Here is a 22,541-nt window from a genome sequence, read left to right as displayed (position 1 = left end):
TGAACTGCAGAATCTTCTGGATCTGCAGTTCACTTGCAAAAGTTATAACCTGGCATTTAAGATGAAAGCAGTGGAACCAGTCGATGAACAAAGGCAGGAGCACATCCACTTGTTATACCACTTCTATTCTATCTTTGACCCAATTCCGTTTAACTGATATAGCTAAGGTCTTCATTCACCAAATAACGGCTACTAAAACTAATAGAATAATACTTGTATTAAGCATTTCCTGATGAGATATGGCTCCCGATTTGACCTTTTTATTTGGACCATCAATGTGAAAGGATCTGCCTACCTGCTGTTCACTGGACATACCGTATGCCTTCCAGTTCAACCCTATATGTTACTATAATGCACCATCTTCTTTTGTATATGGTATCTTGTGGAACCCCATGCCTGCACCTAGGGTGTCCCTGTTCTAAAAGACCATATAATTGATATCAAATGTTTGGTATAACAAACTTTCATCACAGAGTGAAAAGAATTGGAATGAATATCAAATTTTGGCTGATCCGAATGCATACTGAAAACACACATGTTAAATATAAGAAGCCAACATTAAATTAAAAGAACTATAATTTCAAATTTAGAATGAAACTAAGCTAAGCCCAGTAACAGACAGCAGCAAGAACTGTCAAAACTTATTTCCTTTTTGAGATATTAGGACTCATCAAGATTATCAAATAAAACACAAAAGTACACAGATGATCCCTTCACATACATTAGAAAATATCTCAGGAGAGTCCACTACCTTCACTTTAACACAGCTGATAGGATACTCAGCAAGGATCAATTTAGTCATAAGCAATGACAATTGAGCCAGTTATCCAAAGAAGCAATGAAGATTGTAACATTACCTTCAATTTTACTGCAAATTCCTGTGTCATGCTGCATTTTGCAGCTGAGATCTGTCAAGATATTGAAAAGCAAAGAAATGTGCAAACAACCATGTAATATAGTTGTTTCAGTTTGCTCCACAAGACCCTGAAATAGAGCATGCAAAGAATTCTGCTAGATCTTCATTTCTTATATATACTTGTACAGGTACAAGGTCATCTCTCTTTTGGATCTGAAACACCCATCCATTTTCCTGCAAGTACATGATGACATAAAGTTCGTCAGCAATCAGAAAAGATATGTCAATTAGTTCAGACAATATCCATCTAGTTATTGCAGAAATAATTAATATAGCAAAAATTTCACATATCTTCATTTCTTGCGAACTAGTTTTGAAGCCCTACATAAATTAATATAGTCTGCATATCCTAAATGGCAAGTAGATATGTGAAGCAGAAACATGTCAACAAATGACAGCAAAAGGAAACATGCATACATGTTGGATGTCCAACACTTCAAATGGCATGCAATATAAATTTCTGTTGCAACTGATCCAACTTTACAGGGGCCTGGTTTTTCATCTCAGTGTGAGTATGTTGCACAGATCAAGATCTAGATGATTCAGCAATCTAAATAGAAATAGCTACTGAAGCACTAGAAAACTGGCAATCTATCATGTGCTTTGACAAAAAGGCCCGCAAGTTGGAACCTCTGCAGCATTCAATTTAGCTAGGTATTAGATAACTCGTGCACCAATTTTCAGCACAATTAACTTCCCATTTATAATTCTATTTTAAGGAGAATATGTTTGTGTGAGTGCACAATGTATTAAATAACAGAAAACAATAAAATCGCATGATAGTTTCCACTAATAACAGGCTCACGGACATCTACAAAAAAATAGAGATTAGATAATCCATTACATCAACATGCAATGGCCAATATCATGAAATTCCAAAAATTATAAGACACATTAGTTTACAGATAACATCAAACATTAATATTTGACAGACAGCCTAGTAGTAACCTAGAAGCTCTGCAACACTCAACTTTGGCACCAACTTTCAGCCCAATCATTTCGCTATAACATCTAAGGAAGAAGATCTTGGGAGGACAACCTCATGAAGATTAAATAGCCTTTTCAGCACATGACATCTGTCATCAACAAAAGGTAACAGCAATCTAACACTAAATATAGATTTACTCATAGACTAACTGATAGCGTTTAGAAATTCAAATTAAGAATGAAACTCACAATAAGTTGACCAACTAATAGGCAGCAACAACACATACATAATAAGAACCGTTACAATAAAGATGGCCCCTTCAGAGATTGAAAGCTATTATTAGATAAAAATTGTTGAAAAGCATCTCGCAACACCCATCCTCCATTTGTTAGATTCAGCAGATAAATGGCAAAATAAGATATCCAGTCAAGTACAGTGGAAGATGCTGAGAAATACCATAATCAGAGATCTGAGCAAAAGACCCCCAGTTCAAACCCATTCTCTCTCAGTGACATCTAGTCACCCTACATGGCCAATTAGTGTGACCATATCTTAGGAATGCCACATCCCGTGGGTTACTGGGACAAGTTAACAATTTGACCTAATTTCAGGAGGCAGGGAGATGGGGTTCACAAAACAATTTTATATATATATATATATATATATATATATAAACATTTTTTCTATTTTGCAGTGGTTAGTTCTGGTAGCATATGAAGCTTATTTTTTCGTGCACTTAGATGGGATCAAATAGCCAACAGCTCAATCTGGTAATGGGATCAAATCAGAGGAATATGATGTATTTTTGTGCATTTTGTATAGGAAAAAAATAGAAAACAGCATTTTTTGTAATGAGATAAAACAGGAGAGATTTAGATGTAATGTAAGCCTGAGGGCAGGGAAGATATGTACAGCTGTTATGGACAGAGTTATAAAAAACCATGTATTGAAAAGCCAAAAGGCTGGAACATCTATATTATAAATAGAATATAAGGATATTTTTCTTTTGAAAAAACAAATATTGACAGATCTAAAACCAATAAAATCCATAAAACTATGCATCACATTTGATTATTGCATCTTAGTACTAGGCAACATTTTTCTTTTCTCAAGTGAGTTTTAAAAAAAATCAATAAATACTGAATGGTATAAAGAAGTTAAGAACAACCAGACGTACCTAATGCATTTAGCATGTACAGCAACAAACTCCCAAACCATAGTGAGAAAGTAGGCACCTAATAACCAGAATTAAGTTTGAGCCATCAGCATTACCAGCTCAAATGAAAGCACTGACCATATTACATACATCAATAAACAAACTTGGCACTTGGGAGACATTCCTCTCACCGTTTAGGGATATTCCTTCATATCCCCATGCCCACAGAACTATAGGGAATGCATGGGGCATTTCACATGCAACAGAGTAGATGATGCACGTCTGTGGAGGGGGCATGAAATGTACAATTTCCTCTTTCAATTCATGTGACTGCATAATTCAATCTGTTAGAGATGCATGCCTATCTGAATGCACGCCATTAGGTTCCTCAATTTTCCATTCCATTCACACAGACTTGCCTGTAGGATGGACTTCAGTGTGCATAGATTAAAAATTCACGTAAATTACCACACAAAGCTAGGAGGATAAATCAATAAGAGATGCAGACTGAACACCAATGACTAGAGGCAAAGGGATGAATCACTCGATGTAACTGTTATTTAGATGGGTGGCTATGATGCTAAAGATGCCAGATCGACAGGGCAAGATAACAATCACAAAAAACAAATCATGCCAAAAGGCAAAAAGGTCGAGGATGTCAAGTCGTAATCTAAATTAGCAAAAAGAAGAAAGGGCTGCATTTAACAAATTCCAAATGGAGTGAAATTTCCAAGTAGTAATCCAATAGCCAACTTGCAATGGGATCAACAACAGAGAAATGGCAAGTTGGCCAAAGGCTTGACCAACAGGTGGTATATGGATGAAGGGAGAGCCAATTCCGAGGGACATGGCAAAGGAGAAGACCTAGATCTAATTTCTCAAGGGACTATGCTCACGGTAGGCAAAGGGGTGAAACCAAACTTCTAAAAGATCACACAAAATGCAGCTAGATTTTTAATGATGCCCCTTGAAAGAGGAAGATGACGGCAAGTTGGTCAAAGACTTGACCAACACGTAGGAGATCATTGAATGAACAGCCAATTCTCAAGGACCACATCTATATTTGCGAATGGGATATGTCAATGGTGGCCAAAGAGCTGAAACTAAACCATTAAGAGATCACACAAAATGCAGCTACATTTTTTATGATGCCCCTCAAAAAAGGACGAGGAAGATGAATTCAAGGAAAAAATGCTTACTCCAAAGAAGCAGATTAAAACTCTTCACTACAAAACATCAAAAAGAAAATAAACTAAAATTGAAATGCAAAAATAAAAAAGGTAAACGGAAACAAAATAAATAAACCTACTACAATGCTATTCATCCAAAGGGGTAGAAGCCAATGTGTACCTCGAGGTGGAATTAGCTATCTAGCATACTTCTCCATAGCAAGGGAAGAGGAAGGTAAATAAAAGGACAATTAAACAAGTCAGGTATTTATAATTGAATTTCAAATGCAACATCACAATAGCATTGCAATCACATCACTGAGGATCATGAAATGAGACAAAGAGTAACAATATTATTAAGAGGATGACACAAAAGAAAATTGGATATGGAAGTATATGAAGATATAACTAAGCTTTTCACACTTAACTTCCAATTCCTATTACCATTTACTTGCCCAATAACATTTCATTCCATGTTCTCTCTTTGACACACGCTAATGTATTACATAAACAATTTACATAATGTGACCATTGCTATAACGCCATAACACTGTGACACCACCCTTGATGGTCACAACAATCACAAACATAGCTAAAAACATCCCTTCCAGCAGTCCAATGAAGATGTCTTAGAGGCTAGAGTCTATTCTATTTTGTACAGCCTTCTCTGATGATGTGATACTAAAGATTCCTTTTACAAAATTTTATTGATCCTGCAAAGCTAAAGAGAATATTGTACCCTGTACATCTTGTACTCTCTACTTCTGATCTGTACCTGTGACCTGTACATGAGATATGTACCAGAATCTTGTTCCAGTATCCTATAGTTGTACCATAGCCACCTTGTCGTCTGCAACTACTCAAGACTATATCCTGTTGTGCATGTACCCAGCCATATCCCAAGCTATTCTGTTGTATATGCACCCAGTTCTATTCTAATCTATATCCTGCTGTCAACATTTCCACTTACAACAATATTATTTGTGTTGGAATCAGGAAGTCTATAGGCCTTTGAAAAATCAATGAATTGAACAAATACGTACTTGTTGCCTTTTTAGCTTTTTGTTTTGTATCACAATTATAAGCAGGAGAACCAAAAATTATAAGGTATTTGATTGAAGATTTTCTCTTGGGTGACACTTCTTCAGATGTCCTTCCTCAGAACTGCTTTACTTGGATTTCAATTCAATAAGGAAACAGAAGTGCTGGTTGCTTCCGCAATGAACTTGTTAGGCAGGCCTTTATCTTCAACATGTTCCCAGCAATTACCATCATGGTTCTATTATTTCATTTAGGCACCCCATTTTATTGAGGCATATATGGAAGAGTCGGCTACTTTTTATGCCTTGGTGCTTTGGTGATCTTTAAAAAATATCTTGAAACATATTCCACTATCACCTGTCCTCAGACTCTTCATCTTTTTGTCACTGAACTTTTCAGCTTCTGCCTTGAAGGCTTAACTTGTGAAGTGCTGCAGACATGGTCTTCATGAAACAAAGCCAATTCTTCCTTGCCAAATCGTTAGTGAAAGTGATGAAAGAGATTGATCCTCAAACTGATTTTGTTTCATAGAATCACAAATGTCACTATGAATAAACACAAGATCTGTGTTGCTCTAAATTTAGATATTTCAAAGCTATCCATCTTCTGCTTTCCAAAAACACAAGCTTCAGCTCTGATGCCATGTTGTCAAATTGAATCACATCAGCATCATGTTATCATTGGAACTAAATCGCATAGATACTATGAAATGAGATACTGACAATTATTACAAAGAGAGCGAAAAGCAAAAGGATTTGGAAGCGCGTGAACAGATAATAGAGCTTTTAGAACTAAACATTCCAATTCCTATGACTCTTTATTTGTCAAATGACCTTTCACTTCCTATAATATCTCTCTCGCCATATATGTAGCCTTTTTTGTCCTCTTATTGACTTGCCATTTTATAGACCCTCAAATTATACCACACACAATTGTTTCATGTACACTAATTTCAAAATTTGACCATTACTTTAATGATCTAACATTTTAACAACAGAACCAAGACAAGCCTTTCAAGACCTTTCCTATAATAGCCCACATCAAATCAAAAAAACCCAAAATGACTTTTCCTGGCTAGGGTCACCCTCTGACAGATACATCACCTGTACAAAGGTGACACAAGAAACGTGTTTGTCATAATGTATGACACAAATTCATGTCACTAAAGATGGTGTGACCCACCATAAGCCTTATGCATTAGATAGGACATTGTTTGCCAGTGAAAATAAAGTGGAAATATGAATAAAGTATTGGGGGATTTTGGTGAGATCCAACCATAGTTTTAAAACTAGGCCAGTCTGACTCAGAATTGGCCTGGTTGACCGAGCCATACACCCCTGCCCAGATCGACTAGGTCAATTATCCGTTCAGCGGCGGGAAAAAAGGCGGGCTGGGCGGACTTGAAATCAATTTTTTTTGTTTAAACTATTTCCTAGACCCTCTACCCTTCTCCCATGCCTATAAAGGTGACCCCGACCCCCTCATATTTCCTCACAACTATCTCATTGCATTTATGTGAACATTTGTGAGAAGTTTGTGAGCAGTTGGGGTTGGTTTTTGGAGCAGCATTGGGGAAGTTGTTGGGCAATCTTTGGAGCAGAATTGATGAGTTGGTTTTTGGAGCAGCGTTGGTTATGTGTTTTTGTTCTAATCTCTATATATTATATGTATTGGACAGTGCAGTCAGTGCCATTTTGATATAATAGATATATTCATGAGAATGCTTTGATCAAGTATTGTCTTCTCTCTATTATTCTAATGCTTTGAGTTTGGAAACATGAATGAAAATCTTTAAAAATATGATTTTTCATTAAAATTAAATATTTAATGTACTTTTTACAAAGACCGGGTCATTGGAATCAACCAGTCCAAGTCGATACCAAGTCGGAGTTGACCCTCGGCCGGTTCCGAGACCGAGTCCTAGTTTTAAAACATTGGATCTAACCAATTTTGGGAACAAAAGCGTCATCACAACAAATATGCACAACTGTGGTATCATTAAAAGAGCTTATTTAATGTTTGTGCACAAAGCTATCAAAGAAACAATGATCCTCAGTAATCCTTAGTGACAAACAAGGAGCATCATCACAAAGTGTGCTAAAATAGTTTGTAACGGTAGCTAATACATGTAAAAATTACCTTACTGACTTTCTTGGAAGTTGTCTAAATCAAATCCTGTTGGAACTCTCCTGCTACAGGAATACAAATACACATAAGAACCACTAGACTATATTTTCTAAAGCTTGTTTACCAAAACCCTAGTTGGTTATTAGAGCATGATGGAATTTATCTTCTGTCATATCTTCACTTTTATATATAGACTTCTGTGTATGCAAGTTTAGCCTCTTAGAATCTGAAACACCCATCAAACTTCAAAGTGCCTCTGCATATCATTGATCACAAAAAAAAAAGTTTGTGAACAGTTGAACAAATACGTGAATACACACTAAGAAACAAAATCTGCATAGCATATTGGCAGAATATCGAATATAACAAAAATTATTATGCATTCAACCTTTATATATTATTTTTGAAGCCAACCACAAATGAAAAAATCTTTCATGTCCTCAATAATGGCGACTAAAGTAAAAATATGTTAATGAATGTCAGCAAAAAAAAACATGTGTATAACATGTTCAAGTATGTACAGCATCAAGGCCCAATGATAGACTTATCAACTAACTTATTCAATTATACAGTACAGGGCCCTACATTTTGATTTGATGTTGGGATCTGGCACAACTGAAGTACCATCTAATTCATCAATATAAATAGAATAATATTCTAAATAACTAAAAAATAAACTTTCTCAGAACAGCATATATGAAACTTATCCAACATTATACATAACAAGGTACTAGCCAACTTTTGTGCCACTTTTCAACACAATGCTTTTGTTGTTGCATTTTGACAAGGAGATACATGGAGGAGTGCACAACCTTATAAAGATGGGGCAGCCATCACAATATAAGATATCTCCACCAATAATAGCTATCTCACACAAGAAATAGAGATTAAATGATCCCTCCAACTTTTCGAATCACCTATATCAAAACATTTGCATCTGCTTTAACCGTTCAGCCCTTAGTGGGTCTGACTCTGTACATAACTTGATAATCAAAATATGGATTATGAGATCATGTGACCAAAACAAACCAAAGAAATGTAAAGATTCCTAGACCACTTTTCTTGAAAATAAAGAATAAAAAAATAGCAGATTAGCTTCCAGCAGTTATAGTAACCTAAAAGACTTTGATGAATCAAATTTATTAGTATAAATCAAACCTTTACATGAGTGCTAGGAAAAACAGATGTTCGAGGCGTTTCCTGTACTTCACTTGACAATTTCTTTTTTGGCTTTCTCGGGATGAATGCAGCTTGATGAGGTGTTACAGTAATAAAAGTTATTCAATAGCCACTGTCCCAGCGTCTGTGAATACCTTCACTTGGATAGAGAAAATCAAGCTCAACAGCCTGAACAGGTGCAACTAGTAGTTAATGAGAAATAATGGTTTATTAAAGAGATTCAGATTATAAAGCAAATAGCATGGCAAATGCAACCTGAACTTCTGTGAAGAATAAAAATAATGCTATCTAATTTTTCAGAACAAAAAGATCACCTGATTTGAAAACCCTGCATTCCTTGACATAACCACACCCCATTGATTTCCAGCAGTTGCCATTGATGTCACATAAAATCCCTCTTTCCATTTCCTACTAATCCATTTAAATGGAAAAGAATCGCTCACTTTATATGATTGTTGTGTATAGAGTGTACCTAAGAAAAAACGGTGCATCATCAGATCACTACAAGGAAGTTTAGTAAACACTCAAAAGCCTCAGCATCAAGAGTATTTCCCAGAAGCACAAACATTACAGATATTACTCCAACAGTCCAGAGTAACAATCAATACCCCAACTGCAACAACATGGGTTGCTTTATTTTAGGAACTACTATGGCTAAATCAAACTCCAGCAAACATTTATGCTAGCTTCTATACTCTTTAACTTCGAGATATCTAGCTTCCAGAATCTATACTCTTAAACTTAAAAATATTAATGGCACAGAGATCTAATTTTAAGGTATTAGGACCATTTTTGTCGATGCATGCATTTCACTTCAACAATGTTCCCTGCTATGTTCAGGTTGTTTAGAAGTTAGAACGTTGTATAGGTTCTATCAAAGAAAGGTTATGCCCATTTAAAACCTGCATCATACATCCTCATATTTTTCTCTTTACTGTAACATCCTTTTCAGCCAAGATAGACCCTATGACATAAGAACAATGCAATGATGATTTTGTCATTTAATTTGATCAGGGGAGTCAATCTACTAAAATGAATGCATAGTACACCGTGTCTAATTTATAACAATCCAGTGTTATTTCAACCACGTTTTTGCTGCAAAGTAAAATAGTAACACAAAATGGAAATAGTGTTGCGTTGTAAACAGCTAGAGATATAAAATTAGTATATGGTAGTAGACATGACCATATGCTTGAAACCCTATACTGTGATTGTAAATGGCATTTGCATGAAAACTGAACATACACTGTATTGACTAAGTATCAAATACAAAATTCCTTTAGATAATGCCATCCACTGTAATTTATGAACAATCCAATGTTATTTCAACCACATGTTTGCTGCAAAGTAAAATAGTAACACAAGATGGAAATAGTGTTGTAAACAGCTAGAGATATATAAATTAGGATATGGTAGTAGACGTGACCATATGCTTGAAACCCTATACTGTGACTGTAAATGGCATTTGCATGAAAACTGAACATACACTGTATTGACTGTAAGTATCAAATGCAAAATTCCTTTGGATAACGCTATCCACATGGACAATGAAAAAATAATCTATTGATGGTATGGGTGTTACAATAAAAGAGCCCTTTGAATGAGGCCTTGTACAAAGTGAAAAATCCTTTGGTTGAGTCTGAGTCAAAGAAACAAGTTTGTGACCTAACACGTAGCATTTGAAGCCATGATCTTGCAAAATGCTCTCACATAGTGAACAATAGTACATTTATGGGACAATGTCCAAAACATGAAGGATATATAGGTGAAATGATAATGAATATGTGTGTTGCAATGAGCCTTGTGACAGTATATTTACATGCATCGACTGGTCACAAAGGTAAAGCATTTTGTCCCTTAGTTTATTATTATCATTATTATTGTGTAATGTGTATTTATATATTTCATATTTGTCACATTGCCACTCCCTTCAAATATGCTTTGCCCTCAAAACATAATCTAGAAAACAATACATCTTTGTTCTTGCATGTAACTTTTTGACTTGATGCTCTGATTCTAATAGTGTCAGAGTTGAAAAAATGAAACCTTATGATCTTCGAAACACCAAACAGAACTGTTGCATTGTATGAAGACTGTTGTTTATATTCATATTGTTTTTGTAGTTGATGACAATGACTCTTGTGACTTGGATGATAATAAGGCATCCTTCTATCCCTTGTCTTGATTTTAGTGCTGGAACATTCACCGTGTGTCAATTCTAGTGATTTATCCATTAATAGCATTCCAACATAGATGTCATTATGATCTGTATTGGATCCTTTCTCCAAGGTTTGGATTTTTACATATGATGACTTCTGCATCTAAATTGGGACAGTCATTGCTTCTATAATCAATGAAACCTTGCTCATAAACTGTTATAAGTTATAACCTTTCTTGTTGTCACTTCTTATTCTTTACCTTCTTGATTTTTGCAACCAAGCTTTGTATATGGTTCCTTAAACAAGAAATTTCTTCATCTTTGCTGTTACCCACCAAAAGTGGGTACCCCTAGAGAACTTTTCTCCTATTCATCTTCTACCAACCGGCAAACAGCAGCCCCTGATAGCCACCTTATAGCCGATGTGATGTGCCACTTTATCTCCACCACTTGCATCAATCATATGTTTCATCGCCGATTTGTCAAGAGCGCATGTGGATCTCCTTATCATTGCTACCCAATATGTGGATCTCCTTATCATTGCTACCCCTTTGGCCCATGGCATATGGCTTCGAGATCCTTTTATCCCAATCTCATTCCATCATTACTCACATGCCACTTACTGATTAAAGGATGTACCAAGGACTTGTTTTTCCCCTTAGGGGTTGGGAACACCTAATAGGATCATTTATTAGCCACTCCTACATAGGGAGGTAACACTATTACGAGATCAAAGCCCCAAATTTGGAAGGGACGCCCCACATGAAGTGTCAAATTGCCCTTGATTAACAAGCTTGGTTCACTTAGATGAACTAATGCTTATTGTACCTAATGGTGAAGATGTTGCGCTGGATATTGTGTGTGATTAGCAGGTGGTTTCATCATGGGTTGAGCAACTTAACTAGGGCTCAAGTCCACTGCAGGAGCAATATGACACCCCACAAGTGAAGCATTGAGAGCCATGGAACTCCTATCACTTACAAAGCATCATTCCATTCCATAGGAAGCTACAACACCCCTACAATTTGCGCTTTGCCCCACATTATTCATAAGATAATGCACTTGGACCAACATGCCCCCAACCGGCTTAACAATATACATAGGCTTTGGTAGTTGATATGAGTCCTAGATGAGGTTCGTATCACTATTGAGACATGGGACGGGATAGCACCATCATCTGAGCCCTCAACGATGGAGTAGAACCAACCTATTATATCACCAGGAGACCCATGAGACCCAATATTGCCCCAAACACAAAATTGGGGCCCACAAGGTGATTTGCATGGAGGTTAGGGGCCAATCCCTAGATCGTGACTTATGGAGCCATCTACACTCGACCTAACACATGCCCTAAAAGGGTCTTCCTAGGCATGACGTCAGCATTTCCACCTCCTTTGTGGGTTAATTCTTATGTTTTGCATTAGTTATGAGGTTGGCTTGTAACCTCAATTAGTTTTGCCCGTCATTTTACAACTAAGAAGGGATTTTAGGCTAAATTAGAATTCATTAGACATGTATAAATAAGAGAGGTCATTTGATCCTCTCATTATCATCACTTGGAGAATTCGAACCCCTAAAAAGAATTTGCACTTGTTTCTTTGTTGGTTATTGGAGTATCTTGGATGCATTATCATGTGTGGAAGTTATTTTGGATTGTCTTTGGAGCTATTTCTTTGATTAATGGATGGATATACTACATGTTATCTTGTATGAGCCTATTGTTGAAGATTTTCATGTTATCTTGTCTAATGTATGGAATTGTTGCTCTAACTATGCCAATTTGTACCCTAATTTGTTGAAAATTAATTTTAAAGGCTATCTAGTTGAGAATTGTATATGCTACTCATTGTAGAACATGTAATGAATGTTCCTGGTGGAAGAATTCTTACAACTCTCCATTAAACTCCTTTATCATTGAAGGGGTAACTATTAGAATTTTGATACCTAGGGCATCAAATTTCGACCTCCTTACGACCAATTAGGCTTCTCTAGAGCATCCTTGACTCCATGTGCCCAAGTCTCTGGTGATCAACCTTAAATTTTCTCCATAACTTTCTCCTCTCAAATTCGGTCCTTTTAAGGCTAGGGTGAAAATCTAGGGCTTAGGGCGAAATTTTAGGGAGGAGGTTTTTTGGTGATTTGAGAACCTAAACATCAAAAGATAGGTCTAGGCTACCTAACCTATCAATTTGGTGGGCATCCACTCAAATTTCATCCATCAAAACACTTGCCCTAGGTGTTGCCCTAAGAGGAAACCCTAGTTATTCTTCCTCAACTTAGGGGCTTTCTTGAAGGTTGTATGAGATTATTTCTTGTTGAAGTAGATCATAAGAAGCATTTTCTCCTAATTTCCTTGACCTTGGGAACTCTTAGACCTAAGCAAAAACAAAAAATCCTAGGCCTTGTGCATTTTCTTTCTAGATCTCTCATAGAAATTGTATTGCTTCTTGAAGCCTCATACCTAATTGGGTCTTTCTGAAGAGATTCTAGCATATCACCTTATACCCTAACCTTAGAATATCTTGCATAAGGTGATCCTATCCTACTGGGAATCCTCCCATTGGTGAAAATCTGTAAAGAGAAAGGCGTTTTGGCTAAGGTGACATTGGGCCTCTACCCCATTGTTAGCACTTTGTCTAGCTTTTGTCTTGCAGGGTTTCCCTCTCCAAGGCCTGTAGATTTTGTGGTAACATTTCCCTCACAAGTCCTCGTCAAATTTATTCTTGAGATCTGGATAAAGTAAATTAACCAGGCAACCTCGCTAACCTTTCTTCAATTGGTTGGACATATTTATGATTTGGTTGTGGAGTAATATTTTATTATTGAGGTCTAACCACTCTTGGGACATTCTCTTAGGGCACACTTCATTGGAGAGTACTTTATTATTTGTGGGTGGTTGAGGTAGTTACATGGCACACTTTTCTAAGGCACACCTCTCCTAGGTGCTCTCTCATCTTTATTGCATGGATATTTCAGCTACACTTGTCATCATTTGACCTTCATTGGAGAATGCCCTCACCTCTTTGACTTGGCATATATATTATTTTATTGGAGGTGGCTATGGAGAAGTTTTACAGAGAAGAATATGGCATACTTGGAAGGCCACGCATGTGGATTTTGCATGCACCTACTTGGTCCTACTACTATTTTTGAGCATATTCTTGAAGGGCACACTTTTGGAAACACTTCTCCCTATCCTTGGAGATAAATATTTTATTATTTCATGGAGTTTTGGTATGGTCAAAACCCTAATCTGCCCTTATCTCCTTCGATTTGTATTCTATAGGTGGTCCAATTGCTATTTTTGGGTTTTTAATACTTCATTTCTTCTGAAGCACTCTATCTACTTGGCATCTTGCACATTCGTACATGGAGTTGGTTGCCTTGTGATTCACACATGTAGATTGGTTACATGCATCTTGTGGATCACTTGCTATTTTTGGAGGTTGGATATGAAGCATTCTCATAGGTGGAATATGTATTGTTTTATCTCTCATGCACCTTCGAGGGTGCTCTTTGTGAGCTCTTCTAGGTGGACCCTTGAGCACATCCTCCTAGGTTTAACATTATTTTATTATATTTTACACGCAACTATCTCAAAGGGAAAATTTATCGTGGACATCTCATATGTTGACATAGTTATCATGCCTATTTTTAGTTGTACACCCTCTCGCAAAGACTTTGGATGCAACTTTTTTTCTATTTTTGGAGTGTCAATTGTCCCTAAGAGGGTTGTGTCCATATGTGACATGGTCAACCATAGATTGAGGAGTTCTAACTACTCCAATATTCTACTATTCATTGACTTGTCGTGAGATTAGAAGGATAATATTTTTTATTGTATGAGATAAGAGACTCACTTTATAAAGAAGAGCTCTCTCACACAAAGTGCCCTCCACCACCACCCCTAAGCCTTGCATGCGGAACTCATGGGCACAGGTAGCAATCAAACTGAGTAAAACCAAGGTCATTATCTTCAATGCATCGAAGAAGATTAGAAGGATAATATTTTTTATTGTATGAGATAAGAGACTCACTTTATAAAGAAGAGCTCTCTCACACAAAGTGCCCTCCACCACCACCCCTAAGCCTTGCATGCGGAACTCATGGGCACAGGTAGCAATCAAACTAAGTAAAACCAAGGTCATTATCTTCAATGCATCGAAGAAGATTCTCTCTGATCACCATTTCTTTTTCAAAGGTGAAGAGATTGAGAGCATCGCCATATACTTATTTGGGGGATACTAATCACAAATCCTCGCTTAGTTTGCGGCATGCACTTCAGCCCCAAATCATTGAAGTCATTTATTATTCACCCTTAGTGGGCTGTTGTAACCAACATTAGTGGGTTGTGCGTGATCTTGTGGTCCCACATTTTATGGGTTTGGGAACCTCTAATCTAAAGACCTCACTCATATACAATTGAGGCCTTGCCTCATTTGTAAATCCTCATGTGAGAGACGCTTTATGCTATTCATTGATTTATTTGGGTGTGATGGATACCTGCCAAATCTTGTGTTCTGGGTTATTCATGTGTTCATTGTGTGCAGACTCTACTTTCCTAATGGTTGTAGGATTCTATACTTTTAAAAACGGATCCATGCCTTTGTAAATTTGGCATGGATTCAAACGTGTTCTAAAACAAGAAAATGTTTTGGGGCACATGTTCATCATTGATTATAAATAAGGCGGATCACCTAATTATTTATACTTGTGGAAGTTCTCTGTAAAAGTTATCCCTGAATTGTAGGTGTGTTAAAAACGCTTTCAATTTACAACCAAAATAAATAAATAAATCTCCAAAACACTATCTAATAGGAAGTACATTTAGGCATATGAACAGATAATCGAATGCATACTAGTTCCATGTCTTTCAACTTAAAAATTACGGCCATAAAACACAAAGATTGAAATAAAAAATGGAATACCTTTAGACATGACAACAAAAGAGCTTCCATTTAAGGCACCACTAAAGGCAGTGATATAATAATTCTTTTCCCAATGTTCCATTATCCATTCCTGATACAGTCATCACAAATATTGGGTTATATTCTCAGATTGAACCAATGCCACCACCAGCCTTTCAACAGAAACATAGAAACAAGTAGTTTGAATATGTAAATGACAAAAAAACAACTAACCTTGTGCAAAAAAGCATTTGAAAGTTTGTAAACCTGAGCAGTGAAACTTGTTCCTGCATCCATAACAACAGTCCATAGATTTTCCATTGATGCAACACAACCTATAAACAAGCCATCATTATTTCCCTTTTCAACATGTTGGTGCAGTCGAGAGTCCACCACGTTATAATGATATCTGGCACATCAGAATAGGTAAGAGTGAACATTTATGCACTATGGATTAATCAATAACCAATCATCCGAATATTCTGTATTAGAAGTTCATGTAATATTAGCATAATGTTAGAACCCCAAAAGGGCTTACTCAAAAATTAATAATATTAGAAGCCATCAAAAATTCTAAATAGAAGCTAGCAAGATTAAATCCCTGGCATTCAATTCAATATAGAAAAAATTGTTTTACCTCTGTTTCATAGGCCGACGAGCATCATAAATAGAAATCCACTGTGTTGCCGGTGCTCCAAGTCGAACTTTCTTCATAGGTTGTTCATCCTCATCCACATCAATCACAATTCTTCCACGCTTCTGCCCAACCTATAATAAAATCGATCCAACTTTTCAAATGTTGCTTAGGCTTCCCAAGAGGGACTTGCCAAAACGGATCACAAAGAAAGGCAAGCAAAACAGACAAAAATGAAAATCATTATAAAAGGCCTTGCACTTGCATTTTCACAAACTCGATATGCAAACTAAGTTAAAATCTCAATCACATTCCAGGTTTAAAACCCTAAACAAAATGTATTCAATACCTTCTGAGCCCCATCTGTGTTGAGTGGCCTCATTGATGGATTTGACCCCAAAATGCCATCAAAAAGGGTTATAAGCTTTAAATAGTTTGGTTCTTCATCAAATTTCATATTGACAACCGCTTCAAGAAATTTTTTGAAAGGAGGTGGGCAGAGACAACACATTGCTTCCGGTGAAGTTGCCATCTTACTTTTACAAACAAGAAAACCTTTGGTGTCACCCTGCAAAAGAAAGAATGAGAGAAATTATACTCCTTACAACTACATAACAGAGGACCTTATCTTGAAAACATGAATATCAAAACACTAAATTCTTAAATTACCTGGTAACCTTGCCAAGGTAGCCTGCCTCGAAGAAGGAATATCAAGGTGTATGCCAATGACTCAAGGTCATCTCTTCTACTTCCTGTTCTACCTAGGTGGGCATGGACACTTGCATACCGTACAGTTCCCCTGATCACTAACAGAATGTTAGTTCTTATTTGAGACGAGACAGAATTAAAACTAAATTTACCATCATAGAATTCACAAGTGCAAACACTAACCTGAAAATGTCTGGCCTCTGGTCATAGTCAACATGCTTACCCGTCGACACATCCTTCCATCTTGAAGCTGGATAACAAAGGTACATTAGTGGTGTACATAGAAATAATATGGGATTATGATTAATTATATATAGAACAAATTAACAATAGTCCTTTGTTCAGTTTTTGTTTCTCTACTTCTGAATTATCCATAAATAATATTGATCTTTTATTTGGCGATGCATGGTCCTGCAGCATTTTTAATTAATTTCAAATTATTTGGCCAGTTGTTTAGACTTTAGAGTGATGAATTGAGAGATTTGCATGGATGAACTAGAATAATTTTAAATAGAGAGCAAAATATCATATAAATTGAAAGTCCTCAGCTAAAATGATCGTAAGCCTTATAGGAGTCGGTCAGTCACATGTTCAACTCCATTCCTCTCTCTGATATATAACTAGATCAAACAAGAGTTATGATGGTACGGAAATAAAATGATGTCTACAACATGCTTTATTCTTCACACATGATTATTCTTATATGCTGAGTTCTACCTGGAAACTCCCTTATCCTTAATAATATATGTTTTGAAAAATATTCAAAGCAGCGCTGTAATCCTCAAAAATAAGTAAAAGCATAAAGAGTGTTTTAACTTTTAAGGTGTTACAGAACAACACTATATGTGTGAACACAAAAACCCCAAGCCTGCTACAAAAAAGAAACATCATGAATCCCCATGTTGATTATTAAATATCTGCTAATGAAATTTAAACAAAGAAAGGTAATGCATAAAACTATATATAAGGAATCTCACTATTGCCAATCAATGTTGCAGTTTCTCTGCAGACTTCTGAAAATAAATTGATAAAAATTTAAAAGACAGACATTTAATGCAGGTTAATGTCATTTTGAAATCATGTAATCAAAAAGGGGTATGAATTACAAGAAGCAAATCCTAAGACAGCCATGTGAAGCTATATAATAAAATTGTTATGTTTAAGACTCTAAAGTAAATTAAATAAAACTTACCCAAACCAAGATCTACCAAAAACAGTTTTTTCTCATCTGAGGTACCAGGCGGTCCTAGTAGGAAATTTTCTGGCTTAATATCTCCATGGACAAATCTAGAAAAGAAAATTAGAAAAACTATTAGTATTTATGTAATGAAATGAATTACTCCAATAAGACACAGAATCTACCTCAAAGCATACCCTTTAATGTGCAGCTTTTCCAATATTGATAATGCCTCCACTGCAATGCACGCAACCATCTGAGGAGACATCCTATCTCAAATATCCATTGGCAATCACAATTACAGCAACAATTAATTAGAACATGTCATATAGGCCACGCTAACACATTAAAACAATAACAGAATAATGATTTCTTACACTTGACCAGCATTATTCCAAACATCCCAAAGACTAGGCCCCAACATATCCATAACCTGTAAATTTGGATAAGATATTACCATGGATAACAAAAAACAATAAACAAGATATGTTCAGGAAAAATGCTGTGCCATGGACAAAAAAATGGAATCAATGCAGTATTACCACTAATAATGCTCCAACATACCAGAATATAGTAATCTCCCTGTCGCCCCTTATAATGAACTCGAGGCAACCCATGAGTTCCACTAAGCATACTGTCGAGACACAATAAATACATATAAATAACCATACCCAGTAAAATGAACACTGGAGCAAAGAACATAATAAATCAAACAGCAAAGGGTAAGAAAGATATTTACTTGTAGACTTCCCACTCATAAGGTGGACCATTGATACAGCTTTTATTGCGATGCTCAAACTTCAAAGCGACCTACACATAAAACAATACATCTTTTTTAAGAAACCACTCTAGCTCAAAACAAGAACTTCATCCAAATTCACAAGAAAGCTAATATCATCCACGTAGTCTATGTGTTTACAAGTTTTTAGTTGCCATTAGGCAATCCCTACCTCCAAAGCATTCGCTCCTGTGCGATCTGTGCTTCCACATAATCTGCGCCCAACATAAACTTGACCATATCCACCATTACCTAATTTTTTATCAACTTTGTAAACTGGTGAATTACTGACCTGAACCTGCATAGTAGAACAATATTTGCACCATAAGCACTGAAATTATCAGCTCCCTGTCAACGAGTCCTTTTTAATAAATATAGCATAAAAGCCAACTTCAATATCCCAGGTCAACGGTCTCCTTCCCCTAAGAAGCCCTTATCATTTAAGAATGTCTTAGATGAGTTACGGCATTTGACTGTGTGTTCAGCAATCAAGAAATCACCAAAACTTCACCCATGAAAAGGAAAATTTTGTTCAAATAGATTTTCTATAAAGCATTGTGTTTTTTGATAACATTCAAAAGCAAATACATTAATACAATAGCTCAATCATGCAGGTCGATAGAGATTTATAATTAAGTACAACCAAATACATAGAATCAAAATCCAGCCAAAAATGGTTGAAATATGGACTATGTTCCACTAAAGCAGGAGCAGGGAGGCACACAAAGGGGCTTGTGGGCACTGGGAGCACCCCCAAATTTTAGGGAAATTCAGGGGGGCATCAAAGCTCCTGGCATAGGGGTCCCCGTCTCTAAAATTATAAAACTAATATCCCAACAATAATAAATCATCCCATGCAAATTCATCATTGTTCAATCCAGTGGAAACACTATAATCCTGCCAATCCTAAAATCCTTAAAACTGTTGAGTCTGCTGAATTTTGAATGGGATGTGCTTATATTTTCTCTATATGAAGTCAGATGAGGTTGGAAACACACTCTCAAACATCCTGAAACAATTAATGGTACTTAAATTTACTTTAAGAATTTAATATTACAGTTAATTACCAGGGTCTCAGACTCCTCAAAGCTCTAACCTCGTCTTTGTTCTATCTTCATAGGTTGTTGGACCCCCACCTTCACAGGCGGTCCCCAGGGCATGGGAAACATGGGGGGCACACCCCCCTGTGGAACACTGAATATGGATCCTCAGCAAACAATATAAATTTGGCAAGCTAGAAAAATAGGTATTGTTTACCTACGTTGAGGCAGACATTCAAATATATTGATTCGTAAAATTTTAAACACCCAAAATACAACAAAATAAATAGTATGAATGTTAAAGCTCGAAAACAATTTCCATTATTTTAACCAAGATTATAAATGCAAACAAACTGCTTTGAAGTTTCCCATGAAATTATACCTTTTTTTTATTACCTAAGAACACTGAAATCATATTACATCATTTAGATATACAACTGAGATAGAATATTATTATTGAATAAGTTCCAGTAAAAGACGTGTGAGATTTTAATGCCATCCTCCCTCGTCTCAAGTACATTCCCCAGTAGCATTGAAGTAGCAGTAGTCTTTGATTTGGATTAAAATCCCCAACAAGGATATGCTACTGTCATTTTGATAGGTTTGCATTTAAGGAGACATTACAAAGACAACAATGCTAAGCAAGAAGGGCCACATAGCACACAGGCACTGTAGGAGCTCCAATTGATAATTTAGACATCTAGTTTAACTCCATGTCCATGTCCAAACAAATATGTTGACACAAATATAGACATGAACATTCAAGATAGCTTATTTTTTGCCAAAAAAAATAATTATGCTTGTGAAACTGAAGATTCAAATATAACTCCATGTTTATTAGGAACCAGTTGTGGCTTTAGAGGTTTTTGAGGTCTGTACCAGCGACTTTCGAATTTACAACCATCGTGATCTATTGATTTATGATTGGACTCAGTGTGTTTCCAGTGACCTAGGAGACATAAAATTCCCTTATCACATAGATCAAATAAATTCCTCCAAAGGGATGGGTCAGGGAGGAGAGAAGCGAACAGTAATGTTCAAATCTTCGTGAGTCCAAAGTGTGCCCATTAACTGCTATGCCCTTCAAATCTTATGTTTATTCGCATAGTGTGCCCAACAACCATATTTTTATTTTTTACAGCAAATTGACTTTTTCCGAAATTACCATGAATAATAAAAATGAAAACTACGAATCAGAAACCAAACAAATATAAACTCATAAAAAAACCAAAACAAAACAAAACTTAAAAAACCAAATGAAGGGCATAGAAGTTACGTACCCTCTGGGGAAGTGGAGCACTGCATGATTCATCCTCGCCTGATAGCTTCTTCTTTCCTTCCATTTTTTCAGTGTTCTGATCAAAACCCTCTTCTTTTATTCCTCCTAATCTCAAACCCTCTTCTTTAATTCCTCCTAATCTCAAACCCTCTTCTTTATTTCTTCCTAATTTCAAACCCTCTTCTCCGTTTATTTCAAAATTTAAATCTAAGCGAGACTTCACTCGAATTTTCAATTTAGCCTTTATCTTTGTATGACCCCGTTCTTCTCCAGAACCAGGGGCGAAAGAAATGTCTCGAGAACCTTCTACTGGTTTCAATCGACAGACTACTCTTCGCAGCTCTGGCATGCTTGATTATTCCACGCAATGCAATGGATATATTTTAAAGGCGGCATAAATGAATCCAAATTACCTCCTTTGCGATCTTTATAGGGCACCAGGTAGCGCGCCAATGGATTATTTGCAGGTCAATATGGCCATGAGGGGACCCGTATTTCAAACTCTCAGAGCAATCCTAAACTAACACCAATCGAAAGAAAAAAAATGTATATCCCGTTCATTCTCGCGGGGGCATGGGTTGTTGTGTTCCGCCCACTTGGTGATTTCCGGGCTCATGTGACCATGAGGGGAAGGGCTTTTACCATCTCGGAAGCTTTGATAGAGTACATACAAGGTTCGGGGCCGGGGCGCTCTCAGCTCGCCCAGCATTTTGACCAGATAAATTTGTTGTGTTTTGACTTTGGAGTTCTAATAGTTATTTTCCTTGGAGTTTATGTTTTCTTGGGAGGAAATGATTATTTTTGAGTATTGTTTGGAGAACATGACTCTCCGATGCATAATATAGGCTTTATTCATGAGTGGCACCTTAGTGACAGTCTATTTTTAAATAATTTTTAATTAGGTTCACCCTTATGTCATTTGTATTGTATAACATAATGAGAATGAAACTTTGGTGAAGGGCTACTTTTAAATATTTTTAAAAATGGATTTAATTGTCTTTTTATCTTTATGTACAATGGTGTAATGCTTTTATTTTTTTAATATTTTTTAATTTTTTATTTACTATATTATTTTTTTTAATAAAAAATCAAAGTATCACTTTCTTAGTTATTTGTAGGATTTTGTTATTATAATTTGACTAAAAATGTATTAGTTATTAAATATAAAGGTGACTATTAGTTAGGTGTGGGTGTTTTTAATTATATATGTATGACTTTGTTAGGGTAATTTGAATATAATATATTAGTTATTAATTATGAAATTAAATGTGTATGTAAAATTATTAATATAATAATTTGGATTTATCAAGTACAAAGAGGGATTAAATCTAAAAATAGGTTATA

General features: G+C 36.1%; 1 protein-coding gene and 2 long non-coding RNA genes across 4 annotated transcripts; all 3 read right to left on the bottom strand.

Annotated features, from left to right (window-relative positions):
* Positions 1–697: 697 nt before the first annotated feature.
* LOC149146773 (uncharacterized) lies at positions 698–4,772 on the bottom strand. Of its 2 annotated transcripts, XR_016264752.1 has the most exons (4): positions 3,192–4,772; positions 3,022–3,079; positions 1,334–1,548; positions 698–1,090 (listed from the first exon to the last, which is right to left on the bottom strand). It is a non-coding gene; the product is annotated as an uncharacterized LOC149146773 (long non-coding RNA). The 2 variants fall into 2 exon arrangements; XR_016264753.1 differs by lacking the exon at positions 1,334–1,548.
* Positions 4,773–5,038: 266 nt separating this feature from the next.
* On the bottom strand, positions 5,039–8,212 carry LOC149146772 (uncharacterized). The gene is made up of 2 exons (XR_016264683.1): positions 7,350–8,212; positions 5,039–5,844 (listed from the first exon to the last, which is right to left on the bottom strand). It is a non-coding gene; the product is annotated as an uncharacterized LOC149146772 (long non-coding RNA).
* Positions 8,213–8,566: 354 nt separating this feature from the next.
* LOC149146771 (casein kinase 1-like protein HD16) lies at positions 8,567–21,897 on the bottom strand. Its single transcript, XM_089449097.1, has 15 exons — positions 21,199–21,897; positions 19,051–19,176; positions 18,840–18,910; positions 18,665–18,734; positions 18,478–18,533; positions 18,298–18,369; positions 18,116–18,210; positions 17,107–17,173; positions 16,885–17,014; positions 16,565–16,783; positions 16,219–16,349; positions 15,816–15,990; positions 15,603–15,693; positions 8,831–8,988; positions 8,567–8,684 (listed from the first exon to the last, which is right to left on the bottom strand). The coding sequence occupies exons 1-15, from the start codon at positions 21,544–21,546 to the stop codon at positions 8,619–8,621; spliced, it is 1,875 nt and encodes a 624-aa protein (XP_089305223.1). The 5' UTR covers positions 21,547–21,897; the 3' UTR covers positions 8,567–8,618.
* Between the last annotated feature and the right edge of the window lie 644 nt (positions 21,898–22,541).

The sequence above is a fragment of the Pinus tabuliformis genome, chromosome X (genome assembly GCF_031772625.1).
Source record: "Pinus tabuliformis cultivar Carrire ecotype Pingquan chromosome X, CPIR1, whole genome shotgun sequence".
NCBI lineage: Eukaryota > Viridiplantae > Streptophyta > Pinopsida > Pinales > Pinaceae > Pinus > Pinus tabuliformis.
Note: the sequence above shows the minus strand (reverse complement) of the source record. Positions and strands in the feature narration are given on the sequence as shown.